The 17,094-nt window shown below is 35.3% G+C and overlaps 1 protein-coding gene across 4 annotated transcripts in view; it reads left to right on the forward strand.

Moving 5' to 3' along the window:
• Positions 1-17,094, forward strand: part of REV1 (REV1 DNA directed polymerase) — a 91,999-nt gene that overhangs the window by 21,742 nt on the left and 53,163 nt on the right. For 2 of the 4 annotated variants that reach the window (XR_007150653.1, XM_047851174.1), the window contains exons 2-3: positions 7,516-7,579; positions 8,972-9,098. Coding sequence is in view for 1 of the 4 variants with exons in the window: in XM_047851174.1 (XP_047707130.1) it covers positions 7,526-7,579; positions 8,972-9,098 (181 nt within the window). In the remaining 3 variants the exon portion in view is untranslated. Of the gene's footprint in view, positions 1-7,515; positions 7,580-8,971; positions 9,099-15,448; positions 15,603-17,094 lie in introns of all 4 variants that reach the window. The other 2 variants (XM_047851176.1, XM_047851175.1) reach the window with 2 other exon arrangements.

The following is a 17,094-nucleotide window of genomic DNA, read 5'->3' on the forward strand; positions in this document are numbered from 1 at the left end:
TTCCACCTGGGCTTCCCCCTCTTTACAATCCTTGCCCATAAATACAGCCCACCCCAAACCCTTAACAGGCTTGCCTATACCTTGCTACCACAGGAGTTTCCCAAATTGGAATTCCTCTGCTGTTCTCAGATAAATTCAATTTATGGTAAATCTAGTAGTCAACTACCCAAACCTCTTAAAGACCTGGCAATGTAATTGAGACCCAGAGAAATGGAGATGTACCAGAGGTTAGTGAAACCAGTTAGTGGCACAGCCTGTACTAGAAACATTTCCTCTTCTACTCTTTTATTCATAATTCTTTGATCCACTGTGCTGTATATTCTACAAAAAATAACAGATTGACTGTCATTACTGCACTTTTATTTAGTCAGTATTAAACATTGATTAATCCAGATATTTATTGTTTTCCTTGCTACATTTTTCCTGTATTTTTGATCTTCCAAGCTAATATTTTCTTCTACCTGAGGGATATCTTTTAGGATTTCCTGTAGTACAAGTTTGCTGGTGGCATTAGCTTCTGTTTTTAATTTGCCCCAGATACCTTTATGTTCTCTTTCTTGACTGAATTTTTCTCTGGGTATAGAATTCTAAGTAATTATTTTCTTTCAGTGTAGTCTTCTGGCACTATTGTTTCTGTTGAAAAGACAGCCTTTATGTAATTGGTCCTCCTTTGAATATTTTGAATGAAATCTGTTTTCCCCACCCATGGCAGCTATTTATTTGTTTCCTTGAACATAGTAAGCATAGTTAATCTTTAACTGGGTTAAAATCAGTATCTGGAAACAAACTGAGGGCTGATGGGGGGTGGAAGGGAGGGGAGGGTGGGTGATGGGTATTGAAGAGAGCATCTTTTGGGATGAGCACTGGGTGTTGTATGGAAACCAATTTGACAATAAATTTCATATATTAAAATCAGTATCTCGAGTCTGTGTAGGTCTGTTTACTTCGTTTCTGTTGGTTCTCACTCATGTGATCTTACTACTTTGTGTGCCTGGTTATTTTTATTTGTATGCCAGACTTTATATTTTCAAAATGGTTTTCAGAAACATGTGTTTAGGATGTTGTCATTCCCTGTACAGGGTTTACATTGCTTCTGCCAGATGGTTTAGAGCATTCCAGATCATCTTTTTTTTTTTTTTTAATTATCATTCCAGTGTAGTTCATGTACAATGTTATATTAGTTTCAGGTGTACAATATAGTGATTCAGGAATTCTATACATTACATGATAAGTATACTCTTTAATCCCCTTCACCTATTTCACCCATCCACCTCCCCTCTGGTTGGTAACCATCAGTTTGTTCTCAGAGTCTGTTTTTGGCTTGTCTCTTTTTGATTTGTTTCTTAAATTCCACATACGAATTGAAATCATGTGGTATTTATCTTTCTCTGACTAGCTTATTTCACTTAGCTTAATACTCTAGCTCCATTCATGTTATTGTAGGTGGCAAAATTTCGTTTTTCCTTATGGCTGAATAATATTACGTTGTGTATATATATCATTATCCATTCATCTGTTGATGGACACTTGGGCTGCTTCCATAATTTGGCTCTTCTAAGTAATGCAGTAAACATAGGGGTACATGTATCTTTTTGAATTAGTGTTTTCATATTCTTTGGGTAAATACCCACTAGTGGAATTACTGGATCATATAATTTATTGATTAAAAATCATATAATTTATTGTAAAAAATCATTTAATTTTTTAAGAAACTTCTATACTGTTTACCACAGTGGCTGCACCAGTGTGCATTCTCACCAACAGTTCACAAAGGATCCCTTTTCTCTACATCCTTGCCAATACTTGTTGTTTTTTGTGTTTTTGATTTTAGTTATTCTGACAGGTGTGAATTGATACCTCATTGTGGTTTGGATTTACATTTCCCTAATGATGAGTGATGTTATGCATCTTCATGTGTCTGTTGGCCATGTGTATATGTTTGTGGTTGGAGAAATGTCTGTTCATGTCTTCTGCCTGTTTCTAATTGGATTATTTGGGATTTTTTTGGTATTACTAATCCTTTATCAGGTATGTCATTTGCAAATATCTTCTTCCATTCAGTAGGTTGTCTTTAGTTTTGTTGATTGTTTGCTTTGCAGAAGCTTTTTATTTTTGTTGTAGTCCCAATAGTTTATTTTTGCTTTTCTTTCCCTTGAGGCCGGAGACCTATCTAGAAAAATGTAGCTATGGCCATTGTTGGAAAAATTGCTGCCTGTGCTCTCTTCTAGGATTTTTATGGTTTGAGGTCACACATTTAGGTCTTTAATCCATTTTGAGTTTATTTTTGTATATGGTGTAAGAAACTGGTGCAGTTTAATTCTTCTGCATATTGCTATTTTTCTCAACACTATTTGTTGAAAAGATTGTTTTTTCCCATTGCACATTCTTGCTTCCTTTGTCCAAGATTAATTGACCATGTAATCGTGGGTTTATTTCTGGGCTCTCTCTTCTGTTCCTTCATCTTTGTATCTGTTTTTATCCCACTACCATAGTGTTTTGATTACTACAGCTTTGTGTAGTGTATCTTGAAATCTGGAATTGTGATATCTACAGTTTTTCTTTTTCAAGATGGCTATGTCTATTCAGAGTCTTGTGGTTCCATACAAATTTTAGGATTATTTGTTGTCGTTCTGTGAAATACGCTGTTGGTATTTTACTAGGGATTCTATTAAATCTATAGATTGCTTTGGGTGGTATGGAAATTTAACAATATTGGTTCTCCCTTCCATGAGCATGGAATATCTTTCCATTTTTTTTTTGTCATCTTCAGTTTCTTTCATTCATGTTTTATAGTTTTCAGAGTATAGGTTTTTCACCTCCTTGGTTAAGTTTATTCCTAGGTATTTTTTTTTTTTTTTATTTTTTGGTGTTATTGTAAGTGGAATTATTTTACTAATTTCTCTCTTTGTTCCATGATTAGTATATAGAAATGCAATGTATTTCTGTATATTGATTTTGTATCCTGCAATCCTAATGTATTCATTTATCAGTTCTAGTAGTATTTTGGTGGAGTCTTTAGGGTTTTCCATATATAATATCATGTTATTTGCAAATAATGGAAGTTTTACTTGTTCTTTACCAATTTGGATGCCTCTTATTTTTTTCTGTTACCTAACTGCTGTGGTTAGGACTTCCAGTACTATATTCAATAAAAGTGGTGGGAGTGGCATCCTTGTCTTGTTCTTGATCTTAGGGGAAAAGCTCTCAGGTTTTCACCATTGAGTATGAGGTTAACTGTGGGTTTTTCATATATGGCCTTTGTGTTGAGGTATGTTCTCTCTAAGCCTACTTTGTTGAGGATTTTTATCATGAGTGGGTGTTGTAACTGTCAGATGCTTTTTCTGCATCTGTTGAAATGATCATATGATTTTTTTCCCTTTTTTTGTTAATATGATGTACTACATTGATTGATTTGTGAATATTGAACCACCCTTGCATACTTGGGATAAATCCCATTATGAATCACATTTAATGATTTTTCTGAACATATTGTCGGATTCAGCTTGCTAATATTTTGTTGAGAAGTTTTGCATCTTTGCTTATCAGAGATACTGACCTGTAGTTCCCTTTTTTTGTAGTATCTTTATCTGGTTTTGGTTACCAGGGTAATGCCTGCCTCACAGAATGAATTTGGAGGCTTTTCTTCCTCTTCTGGCTTTTGGAATAGGTATCAACTCGTCCTTAAATGTTTTCTAGAATTCACCTGTGAAGCCATCTGATCCTGGACTTCAGTTTGTTGGGAGTTTTTTGAATACGGATTCAATTCCATTGCTGGCAATAGGTCTGTTCACATTTCCTATTTCTTCCTGATTCAGTTTTGAGAAGTTACTGTTTCTAGGAATTTATCTATTTCTTCTAGGTTGTCCCATTTGTTGGCTTATAATTAATTTTTCATAATCTTCTCTAACTATCCTTTATATTTCTGTAGTGTTATTTCTCCTCTTTTCTTTCCTTAAAAAATTTTTTTAATGTTTATTTATTTTTGAGAGAGAGTGTGAGTAGGGGAGGGGCAGAGAGAGTAGAAGACACAGAATCTGAAGCAGGCTCCAGGCTCTGAGCTGTCAGCACAAAGCCTGACACAGGGCTTAAACTCACGAACTGCGAGATGTGACCTGAGCTGAAGTCAGATGCTTAACCGACTGAGCCACCCATGCACCCCTCTCCTCTTTTATTTCTAATTTTGTTGAGTACCCCCCCTCTCTTTTTAATGTTTGTTTATTTAATTTTGAGAGTGATCAGGGGAGGGTCAGAGAGAGAGAGAGAGAGAGAGAGAGAGAGAGAGAAAGAGATCTGAAGCAGGCCTGGAACTGCCTGACATGAGGCTTGAACTCACAAACTGTGAGATCATGACCTGAGCTGAAGTTGAATGCTTAACCAGCTGAGTCACCCAGGCACCCTCTTTTTTTTTTAATGAGTCTGGATAAACACTTGATTCCAAAGAATCAGCTCTTGGTTTCATTGATCTGTTCTGTTGTTTTTTTGGTTTCTATTTTATTTCTGCTCTAATTGTTATTTTTTCTTCTTTCTACTGGTTTGGGTTTTTTTCTTCTTTTTCTACCTCTTTTAGGTGTAAGGTTAGGTTGTTTGAGTTTTTTTGCTTCTCGAGGTAGACCTGTATTGTTATAAACTTCCCTCTTAGAACTGCTTTTGGTGCATCCCAAAGATTTTGGACCATTGTGTTTTCATTTTCATGTGTCTATGTATTTTTTGATTTTTCCTCCTTGATTTCTTGGTTGACTCATTTCATTATTTAGTAGCATGTTATTTGACCTCCATGTATTTGTGTTCTTTAGGATCATCTAATTTACTTTCAGAGGTTGAAATAATCCAAGGCAGGCTACATTTTTGGCAAAATTTGGTTTGTCTACTTCCAGTTTACTTACCCCTAGGATTCTAATCCCAAGTGTGGAGATGTATATGCTTGGAGGACCCTTGAATTCCAACTGTTGTTCCCTTAGTGCTGTGTTTGTTCAGAAACATTGCCCAGACTGTTATAATTGCCACATGCTTTCAGAGGAAAAAGCTGTCCCAACCTGGGGAGGACAGGTGAGCTGGCAGGGTTTCTTTGTCATCTTCTAAATCTGGGCCCAGTAATTTTTCATTATTTTGTTTTTTAAAAAATAATGTTTTGTTTAGTTTTCTTCTTTCTCACCAGGAAGATTGATCCCAATAACCTAGTTAACTACTTGTTATGGGTTTTTCTCAAAAATAGAATTTGAATGTATAAAATGAAATGTTTCTTGTTTCTTTTTCCCTTTTTTCAGTCTGTTTGAATCCTGAATCAATCAATAGGAGTTTGCTGTACTCAAATTAGTTGAAATGAAGAAATTACTAATTTCAGTCTTTTACTTTTTCAAAGCTTAAACATTTGTCTGGGATAGCTTTATTACTTTGAAATAGAAGAAGAAGCTTGAAAAAAATTTTTTTTAACTTACAACTTTATTTCATACTTTCCTACCCTCATGAAACCACTGATTAGGATTTCTCATATTGGCCTTTTGCAGTAGTTACCCAGTAGATCTTAAATGAATAATATATTCTTTAACTTACTTTTCATTTAGCTGATTAATTGTTCCCTTTAATTTTTGTGAGCATTCCTAACATACAAGGGCCAGAACTCCCAGACTCTTTACTTATTAAGAGCAGATGTATAGATTCAAAGTTAATACGAAGTCACGAAGTTTGTGTTAACACATTTCCCCTACTCCTTTAAGATAAGGGGAGAAGTCTTGAGGGACTGGACAAAGTGTACCTCTTGAAAATAGAAATATTTAGCAGAGCAGTATGGCAGTTCTAGGACTCATAATGAACACATTGGGTAGCCGTGCCCCTACCTTTGTCAAACTGAAAACAACACCAACTCTTCTCTGCCAGCATCCACATCCCCTAATCTGTATTAATTACGTTGCCTCTTGGTCACAGAGCTCTTTGCTCATGCCCCTTGTCTCTCTATAGGACTTACTTACTTATTTATTTATTATTTATTTATTTATTTATGTATTTACATTTATTTGTTTTTGAGAAACAGAGTGAGACAAAGCGTGAGCGGGGGAGGGGCAGAGAGAGAAGGAGACACAGAATCTGAAGCAGGCTCCAGGCTCTTAGCAAGCGGTCAGCGCAGAGCCTGATGCGGGGCTTGAACCCACAAATTGTGAGATCATGACCTGAGCCGAAGTTGGACACTCAACCGACTGAACCACCCAGGCGCCCCCGGACTTACCTTTTTTTTTTTTTTTTTTTTTTCCATTTTTATTTTTGGGACAGAGAGAGAGCATGAACGGGGGAGGGGCAGAGAGAGAGGGAGACACAGAATCGGAAACAGGCTCCAGGCTCTGAGCCATCAGCCCAGAGCCTGACGCGGGGCTCGAACTCACGGACCGCGAGATCGTGACCTGGCCGAAGTCGGATGCTTAACCGACTGCGCCACCCAGGCGCCCCATGGACTTACCTTTTTAAGAGAAGGTCTCTACATATCTTTTAGGCCCCTTTTAAAACCTGACAGTAAACATTCATAATATAAATGTCAGCAAGGAAAAACTATACATTGCACAATATATCAAGTATAGAAATATTTGAAAGAAAATGCTTATGTGTGTGTGTCTAAAGTGTCATATTTTAAGGTTTCACCAGTAACAAATTCTTATAAACCATATCACAGCTAATTTGACTTGGATAATGTACAGAGCTTCTTCTGTAACATATTAATTGATATTAACTTATGTAGTAGAAAAAAAATAACCTAAATAGAGGGCGAGTTAGTTTTGTGAAGGATAATGCAGTCGGGTCTCAAGATGTAGCCGTATAGCTAGACGAGTTTTATAAGGAGTTTCATTTAGTGCCTGCTTTGACTTCTGAACCATTTGATAACCTTGCTAGCTACTAAGGCACCTAACACTTGAGATAAGCCATTATTTGGTCTTTTGGGTGGTTTAACAGCATAGTGGGTCAAGTGTAGCCTTAAGGAGAATGCCAGTTTAATAGTTTGTGATAAGTGATAATCCTTCTACATTATCTCCCTTAAGATGTGCTGTTTTAATTGACTTCTTTTAGGAGTTTTTGCATAATAGATGAATTACACTATAACTGTACTCTTAAGTGTCTAGTATGTAATAGTAAAGCCAGTTTAAGAGCCATATTAGAGGACAATTCATGAAGGAAAATGTTTTCTTGGGTTCTGTTAATACTAATGTTAACAAGCATGGCCATGTTAGTCTAATGTGGTGATGTTTTACGCAAGTGTGTATTAGGTTTGGTGCATAGGAATGCATAAATGTTTTTGCTATAAAAAATTTATAATAGTTATAATCGAAACATAATATTTCTCTATAGAAGGGTGTTTTAGGTACAAATCTCACTTGTGAAGCAAGAGAATGTTATGCTTTGGGAAAAGTTTTAACTTTCACAAATTGAATATTTGAGTTTATTTTAAATTGTCATTTTTCTTGACTTGAAATAAAATGTCAATTAGTATTATGTTATAAAATTGACAGTTTTTTTTTTCCCCCCTTAATACAGACGCTCCACCATGAGACGAGGTGGAGGGAGGAGGCGAGCTGAAAATGATGCCTGGGAAAAATGGGTGTGTTTTAAAAGAATAAAAATAATTATATTTAATTGTCTAGGTATTTTTTGTTCTTGTAGGTTGGAGTGTGGTTTAAGGCATTTTTTAAAATTGTAAATCACTCTAGATACCACCTCTTCTGAGTTTTCACAATGTATTGAAAGCTTGTTTAAACTTTTTAACACACGAACTTTACTTTATCCTGAGGAAATAAATGTTCTGGTGTACAAATATTTATTTGTGATAATTTTATTGCAGCATTGCTAGTAATACTGAAAAACAGGAAAATACCAGATATACTGTAGTAGAGGATTGGTCAAGTTAATTATCACTATGCAGTAGAACACTGTTCAGCCATTATTTAGCTTTTTATTTCTTAACTCGAGATGGCCTTGACTAAAATTGTGTTTTATAAAGGATTATTCTCTGTGATCCTGTTTATGTAAAATGTGCATATTCTGAGACATAGTAATAAATTTAAAAATAGATCCTAGAATGTTAACAGTGAATGGGATTATACCTAATTTACATTTTCTTTATATTTTCTGAAAAAAAAAATTTTTTTTCCACAATGAGCATGTAATATCTGAATAATCAAAACCAGCAAAATAATTTCCATTTTGGAGGAAATAAGTACTACTTTCAAGATTTCTATGACTGTATTTTAAAGATTTAATGGACAGTTCTTTATCAGTAAAGTAAAATCAAAAAACAATCGATAATTCACATAATTAAGCTTAATTATCACATAATTAAGTTTAATGTTCAGGAAAAGTATAGCTAAGTTCATAGATTTGTATAGGTCTTTAGCAAAAATAATGTTTTTATGTTCTTTCCGAGGTTGATGTTCTCTAATGAAAATTATTACTGCTGTCAAGTAGATTGATTAGATCAGAATTTGGCCACTGAATCATTTATTGTATTATCTACATGTATGGAGAGCTGTACTCGTTTGTTGAACTTTTTCATTTTGCTTTAAATTACTAATTCTAAGTTTCCTGTATTCAGAAGATAGTGGAAACCAATTGAAAATACACTCTTACTGACCACTTGTCAAATTTTTAATTGGTTTAAACTTCTGTGTAACTTCTGCTTGATTTTGTAGATAAGAACAATATTTTGTAGCATTAAATTCATTATTCTTGTCTTACCTTTTCCCACTTTTAAAGTAACTGTTATAAGAATGTGATAAAATAATTAAGAATTGAGTTGATAGAAAAACCTGTTTTATTGCCTTGCCTTATGGTGAATATTTATAATTATATCCTATGTCATTATACCTTGGTCACTAGCATAGAATAAGGTCCTTTTCTTTTTAATGTAAATTTCTGTTAAAATTGGGGGGGGGGGGGCGTGTAGAAAATACAACCTTTGTAATTGGTTTACTTTTTTTTTTTTTTTTAATTCCAGGGTGGGTATATGGCTGCCAAGGTCCAGAAATTGGAGGAACAGTTTCGGTCAGATGCTGCTCTACAAAAGGATGGAACTTCATCTACGATTTTTAGTGGAGTTGCCATTTATGTTAATGGATATACAGGTTGAGTACTTTTTACTTTTTTAGGTATCCTGTTTAGGCATGTACTTTCATTAAGATTGAGTGTGATTTGCTTTAAATTCTGTTTTTAGTTATCTTGTATGTAAAAATGATAAAATCCTCTGCTTATTGTCTTGGACATTTCCTTTTCATCCCACCTATGCCTGCCATTGTGTTTTTTATTTTAATTTTTATCAAGTTTGAAAAAGCCAAATGAGGTTAAAAATAGTCTTCTTTCTTAACCACCTGATTGGAAGCTCATCACACCTGTGTGGGACATGTACCCTGTGAGCTTCAGTATAGTGGCATCTGGTAGGGCCATTTCATCGGTGGATTTGCATAGATCCTTTTGAGCTGATGGGGGAGGAGGGTGTGGTGTGTGTGTTAGATTTCCCAGAATTTTGCTTAGAGAAGGGTATATAAACCTAGCTTGGAGAAGAAAGAGGCCACAGTTCTCACAATTTAGAAAACAGAATTTCATTTAATCTTGTTCTTTTTTTTTCATCCCCTATATCCACTTCTCCCCTCCTGTATTCCTTTTGTTATTGAGTCTACTCCCTGGAAGGGACAAGCTAGTTTTTTCTTTTTGGGTGGGAGAGGACATCTGGAATTCTAATTTGTCTCTTAAACAAAATTTAAACCATAAACTTCTTGTTTCAGAACCTATCCACATGACCACTTTTGGAGATACCCAGTGCCTCTTTTTCATGAGTTTCTCTTGCTTTCACTGGCACCAAACAGACTCCTGTGTGCTTCCGCATAGCCAGCTTAGGTTTTTCTCTTTCTCTGGTCTGTAAAGTCAGTTATCACTTGTCTGTTGGCTGTCAGCTTTTATTACTAAAGTTTTCATCTCTTGAGAATTCCTCTCTTAAGATCACTTTATTTTTTTTTTTTAAGTGAATGGCTATAAATATTTGTGTCATTCTGTTATATGTCTCTCTCTTTGCTTCTCAGCGGGGTGTTACTTATCTTTAAGGTCTCTTTATAAATCACTTCCTCTAACTTGTCTGATTGTCTTCCTACTGGGATAGGTGACTTCTGCTCCTTTGGGACTATGGCTTGTTAGCATTTATTGGATCTTTCTTTAGTTGTCTGTTTACTGGGTAAGAGCAAGAGAAACACTTTCACATTTTCATTACTGTTGTATCCTGGTGTCTGGGCGTTAACCACTCAGGAAATATTTATTGAATTAAAATTAAGTTTTAATTAACTGAAAACGTTTTCCTGGTTGAGTTTTATCAGGCATCTTTAGTCTAAGAATGTTACCTCACAATGAATGCTGGTGCAGCTCTGGGAAAGTTCACAACATGCAACTTTTCTGCTTAAGTATCCTGGAACATTCAGGTTCCACTGACTTTCCTGAGATGCATTATAAAGATTAAAAATGTTTTTTAAAAAAAGAAGAAACATCGCCTGTTACATTAGCCAGTTACAGAAGTCCCCAGTTTACGAGGGTACCCTTATTCATTATTAAGAAAGAGATCCTTTGTGTGAGGGAGAAAATAAAAGCTATAGTGATCACTCCCATGGTTGAGAATCGGGAATTCTGATTCTATTTTTGTTACCAATTTTTGTGTGACCATAAGACATTTTCTCTTTGGACTCATTTTATTTGGACCCGGTTTTATCCCTATCCTTTTAATTATTTTTCCCTATCCTTTTCTTTAGGATAGGGATAATAGTTTTTACTGTTGTTTGGATAACATTATTATAATTCTACAAGTAAAATTCCATTATGTTGAATTTCATAGGGACTTGCAAGTTGTGATGATACAATTTTTTTAGAAATATTTTCAGTTTTAGTGAATACTCTGTAGATAAAAGAATCAACAGCCTCTGTGTAATGAATTAGCAGTATAGTCAGTTAGTGCTTTAGCTGCAGTAAGAGAAGTAGGAAATGCTGTATTATTGATTCTTAATCATGCTCCCCATAGACTAACATTCCAGGTTTTCTTTTTCTTTAATGTTTATTTGAGAGAGAGATAGAGAGCAAGCAGGGGAGGGGCAGAGAGAGGGAGAAAGAGAGAGAGAGATGCAGAGAATTCTTAAGCAGGCTCTGCATTGCCCATGCAGAGCCCGACATGAGGCTCAAACTCACGAACCATGAGATCATGACCTGAGCTGAAACCAAGAGTCGGACGCTTGAGCCATGCAGGCACCCAACATTCCAAGTTTTCCTGACTCCTTTAAAGCTCCCAGGTGTGCCACCTGAACTTCTCTCTGTTGACTCCCATCCTTTGCAAACCAATTACTGTTGAATTTGAGATTAAAGAAAAGATTGTACATCTTTTGGCTATTGTGCTTCTGTCAACCCATTCTCTTTTTTTCCCAAAAAAGGATGCTTTCCCTGCCAAGGTTAACTTCTTCACCTTCCATCCTGTTTTTGTTTTTGTTTTTATTTTTGTTTTTTTAATTAAAAATTTTTTTGAGGTAATTGTAAATTTACATGCCATTATAAGAAATACTACAGAGATACTATGAACCATTTGCCCAGTTTATCTCAATGGTAATATCTTGTAAACCATAGTACAATATCAACCAGGAAATTGCCATTGATACATTCAAGATAGAGAATGTTTCCACACGACAAAGATTCTTCATGCTGCCCTTTTTTAGACAAAAGGCTCTCAGCCTCGTTTTAGTCCTTTTAACTACTAACCGAGTCTCCATTTCTGTACTTTTTTTATTTCAAGAATGTTACATAAAAGTATACTGTATACAACCTTTTAGTATTAGCTTTTAAAATTAAGATAATATTCTAGTGATCATATACATTGTATATATCAGTAGTTTTTTCCCTTTTATTGTTGAGTTGTATTCCATTATATGGGTGTTCTACAGTTTGTTAAACATTTACCTGTTTAAGAACATCTGGATTATTGGGGCGCCTGGGTGGCTCATTCAGTTAGGTGTCTCATTTCAGCTAAAGTCATGAGCTCGCCGCTCTTGAGTTTAAACCAGGCGTCGGGCTCTGTGCTGAAAGCTCGGAGGCTGGGACCTACTTCAGATTCTGTGTCTCCCTCTCTCTCTGCCCCTCCCCTGCTCAGGCTCTGTCTGTCTCTTCCTCTCTCTCTCTTTCTCAAAAATAAACATTAAAAATAATTTAACATCTGGATTATTTTCTGGTTTTGGCTCTGAACATATGTGTACAGATTTTGTGTGAACATAAGAGAGCTGTTGCTAAGTCATACATACAGTAGTTGCCTGTTTAGTTTTTTAAAGAAATTGCCAAATGGTTTCTCAGTGGCTGTGCTATTTTATTTTATATTCCCACTAGCAATTTATGAGTGACCCATTTCTCTGCATTCTTGTTAGCATTTAGTGTTTTTTAAGCATTTTAATAGGTGTGTCCTGCTATCTCATTGTGGTTTTTATTTGTGTTGCAATTGCTCTGCATCCTCACCAGCATTTTGTAAAGACAATTTGGTTTTTTGTTTTTGTTTTTTAAATTAATTTACGCATTCTAATATGTGTAGTGGTGTCTCATTGTGCTTTTAATTTGTATTTGCCTGATGACTGATCGTGAACACCTTTAATGCGTCTGTTTGCCATCTGTATGTCCTTGACAGTGAAACTCTGTACACATCTTTGTTCATTTTCTAATTTGTTTTATATTCTCTTCAGTTTTGAGAGTTCTTTATATATTCCAGATACTACTCCTTTGTCAGATGTGTGGTTTGCAGATATTTCTCTTAGTCTGTAGCTTGTCTTTCATCCTTTTCACATGGTCTTTTGCAGAGCAAAGTTTTTAATTTTCATAAGGTTGAGTTTATGGATCTTTACGTTTATGGATTGTGTTTTCAATTCAAAAGTCTTTGCTTAATACTAGATCCCAAAGATTTTCACCTGTTTTCTTCTAAAAATTTTCATAGTTTTATGTTTTAAGTTCATGATTCATTTTGAGTTAATTTTTACTTATTTTTTTGGTGGCCTATGGGTATCCCATTGCTCTAGTTCTGCTTGTTGAAATATTATCTTTCCTCCATTAGATTACTTTCACACTTTTATCAAAAATTAGTTGGACGTATCTGGGTCTGTTTCTGGATTCTCTGTTTTATTATACTGATGCATGTCTCTCTTCACTGGTACCACCTGGTTTTTGATTATCTGTATTGTAAGCCTTAACATGAGGTAGAATGATACTTCCATTTTCTTCTTTGCTAAGATTGTTTTAGTTATTCTTAGGGCCTATGCCTTTCCATATAAATTTTAGAATAAGGTTGTCTTTGTTTATAAAATAAATACCTTGTTGTGATTGTGATAGGAATTACATTAAGCCTGTAGATCAGTTTAAGGAGAATTGACGTCTTTACTCTGTTGAGTTTTCTCGTCTGTGGACCTTCCATCCCATTTTATTCCACCTTAATTGATTGAACAAATGTATTTTCTATGCTGCTTGTGTGTTAGTAACTAGGTTTGAACAAAGATGGTGGTTGATGAATAATGTGGGTTTTGTGGTGATAACAATCTCTGAGAGATACAGAGGAAGGTGGATGGCAACACAGAAGAGAAGTTACTGCCTTTGAGAGTGAATCCTTCATAAAGGGATTGACTTTTTAAGCCCAGTCTGGATAAAGAGGCATTTTCTAAATGAGGAAGGGTAAAGGCATTCTTGTCATGATCATAATGTACATTTTCACCTTTATATTCTCTAATTTTGGTCATTGGGCTTATTCTGATGTTTTAGGTTTTTTCTTTGTACTTTTGTTTCTGCGCTTCCATTTGTGCTCTTGCGTCTTGTGAAAAGCTGCTTTCCTCACTACTGTGAACTGGAATTATACTCATCCATTAAGACTCAGATTAAATTAGATTTTGCCTCCTTTCCTAAGCCAGTCCATAGTATTTAAATTTCATAGCAGCACTAGTAGAAACATTTATTTTGATACCTGAGTCTTATATTGTTAGGTCTTACTTTATGTTTTAAGTTTTTTTGGAGTCAGAAAGCCCATTTTATGTAGTAGCCCCTAGACAAACATGAGGGCTACAGAGGTAGCACTGTAGGGCCTTAAATTTGCTATTCCATCTGATGTCCCCAGGTCTTCATCATTCACATCTCTGATCAAATGTCATCTCCTTTGAGACTTTCCCTGACCACACTTATCCAAGATAGGTGTACCTTACCCTTCAATTGCTTTTGTGACCCCTTGTCCAGTTGTATTTCTCTTTATAGAATTTATTTGTACCTGAACTGGTATCATTTATTTGACTTGTTTTCTGTCTGCCCAGTGAAATAGAAGTACTACCATGGAGCACAGAGATGAGTTTTTATTGATCATTGCTATAGCCCAGTGGCCTAGAGCCGTTCCTGGTACATTGTAAGATGGCTAATAAATATTAGTTGAGTAAATGAGTGAATAACAGGGTTTTGTATTTGTACATCATACTGTTAAAATCTTTTCATTCATGTGTTAATTCAACTCCGTCTTCTTGAATTTATAGCTTTTAATTAAGAAATAGGCTACATTGTAGGCTTTTACTGAATTGTAATCTCTGGGAGATAGGCCCTGAGCATGCTTATTTTGGTGAAAGCTCCCAGAGTGAGCTAGTACCAAATCTTGTGAACTGTAATTGCTATCTTCTGTTGAGTGGGATCAGGACAGTTAATATGGCAAGAGATGTTCTGGTTATCTTGTACTTTTTTCAATATGTAGATAAAAGACCAGGTCCAACAGCTTTGGCACTGCTGAGATTTGTGAAAAAATAGGCGGGCAGGCAAACATGTTGGCATGCATTGCAAAATGAACAAGGGAATATGCAAGTATGACAGGCTTACATTTCAAGTGATAAGGATTTGTTTGAAAACTTTAATGACCTTAACCTTACTTTGGTGTTTTCTGAACCTTGTGATGTCTTAGGAAAAGAGCCCCATTTAGTGGTGAAAAATCTAATTTTTATTAAGAAACGTATGCTTTCCAGAAATTATTTTTTTGTAAATACATATCTTTCTTTCATTTTCTGTGAGACTCTGATCTTATAAATCAGAGATATAGGAATTTAACCTCTAACATGGGAGAGACTTACTGTATTATTTTATGCCACCCACTGTATTTTTGTCCAGTGTCTAATAGGTGTTTGCACCTGATAGTTACTCACGACTCTCTAGGCTTTTGAATCTTTTCTTCAATTTTTGTTTGGTTAAGTGTATGTGGCTTATAGTTGAATGTGGTAACTCTAAGGTAGTTAGGTAGGAAAGGAGTCAGGAGAGTAAGCGTAGCTGCTGGAGGAAGAGTAACAGTTGGGAGTCAGAAGACATAAAGGGTCTGCACAATAACTAAGTGATTATGGACAAGTCACCTAATTTTTTTCTATTTCCTTATCAGTAACCATGCTAAATTATCTTTTCTAATTTATAGGATTGTGAGACTCAAATGAAATAATGAAATAATGAAGGATATTACTACTGTAGGACCAAAGGAGGTGTAAGCAGCCATTTGGTTTACTTCTTTCTACCATGTATGTAGCACAACCAACATTAAATCAAGCTCTTTGGATATACAGAATGAAATGGTGCGCATGATGAATATTTTCTCATTAGAGATGTATCAACGAAAGCTTTTGTGCAAGATAATAAATTTTTTTTGAAATTTATTTATTTTGAGAGAGAGGGAACACGAGCAGGGAAGGGTAGAAAGAGAGAATTCGAAGCAGGCTCTGCACTGTCAGCGCAGAGCCTGACACAAGGCTCAAACCCATGAACCGTGAGATCATGGCCTGTGTGAGCCGAAACCAAGAGTCAGATGCTTAATGGACTGAGCCACCCAGCCGTCCCTAAAGTTTGTTTTTAGAATTTATTTTAACCAGATAACCAAAACTGTTCTAAACTGAGCCTAGAGACATGAGAGTGGTCTTCATGTGTTTCTTTTTGCATTCTGTAGTGGTTATTTGCTGTGGTGGGATTTCACTTGCAGAACGTCAGGCCTAAGTTGTGGTCCTGTGATAGATGCCTTCTACTTTTATTGTGTGTAATTGTCTCTTACTAGGGTTGTCTTTAGTTCTGAACTTCAGTTGCATTCAAAACATTCTTATAGAATGTTCTGTAAAATTACAGGAGTATTGTGGAATATAATTTTAAACTTTGAGAAGATACTTCAGGATCCTAGAGTGCCTTCATTGTCATTAAGAACACCCATTATTATTTTACATAAGAAGTTCTGGTGAATAGTTTGGGTTTTTAGAATGCCAGAAATCCTTTTGTTGCAATAGCAATACTTCTTCAAACCCTTTTGTCCTTGTTATTAGTACTGTTAGCTATTAGCCAACCTGCTACAGCAAATTATCTGACTTATGTTTTGTTTCTCCCACAATAGCGTACCTTAAGGCAATGATGAAGAACAGTGAGGAGAGAACTAGCTCTGACATGTCAAAACCTATTATGGAAGGCTATAAGCATTTAAAACTTGACGTAACTGGTGTAAGAATAGGCAGATACATGGTTTAGAATTGCTCTGAAATAAATTCTCTGTATATAAATTTGGTATGTAAATTAGATATCATTTGTATATATATATGTACTTATTATAAATTACTGCGTTAATATTTATAAATCACTTAGAACAGCCTAGCACTTAAGCACTGCTTTAAATATTCTAAGTTGTAAAGAACCACAGATAAGTGGGGGAGAGGGTAGGATTATTCAGTATAATTTGTTGCAACAAACTGGATGACTGGAAAAAAGCTTATCCATCAAAATCATAAGAAATAAAACACTCAGATCCCAATAGATTAAAGGGCAGATTTCAGAAACCATTTATTTCAGGAAATAGACCTGAGTCACAAACATGTAAATATGTTCACCTTCGCTATTAGAGAAATGTATAAGGAAGCAGGATAAATTTTGTGCAAAATTTATTTAATTTCAAAAAATTATTATGTGAATATACCTAATACATAAACAGATGGATGAGAATAGCCAACCCTTTCATTGATGGAGCAAGAGTGTAAGGTGGTATACTGGCTTTGGAAAATGGCATTATGAAATACATGAGGAGACTTTAATATG

The sequence above is a fragment of the Prionailurus viverrinus genome, chromosome A3 (genome assembly GCF_022837055.1).
Source record: "Prionailurus viverrinus isolate Anna chromosome A3, UM_Priviv_1.0, whole genome shotgun sequence".
NCBI classification, from domain to species: domain Eukaryota; kingdom Metazoa; phylum Chordata; class Mammalia; order Carnivora; family Felidae; genus Prionailurus; species Prionailurus viverrinus.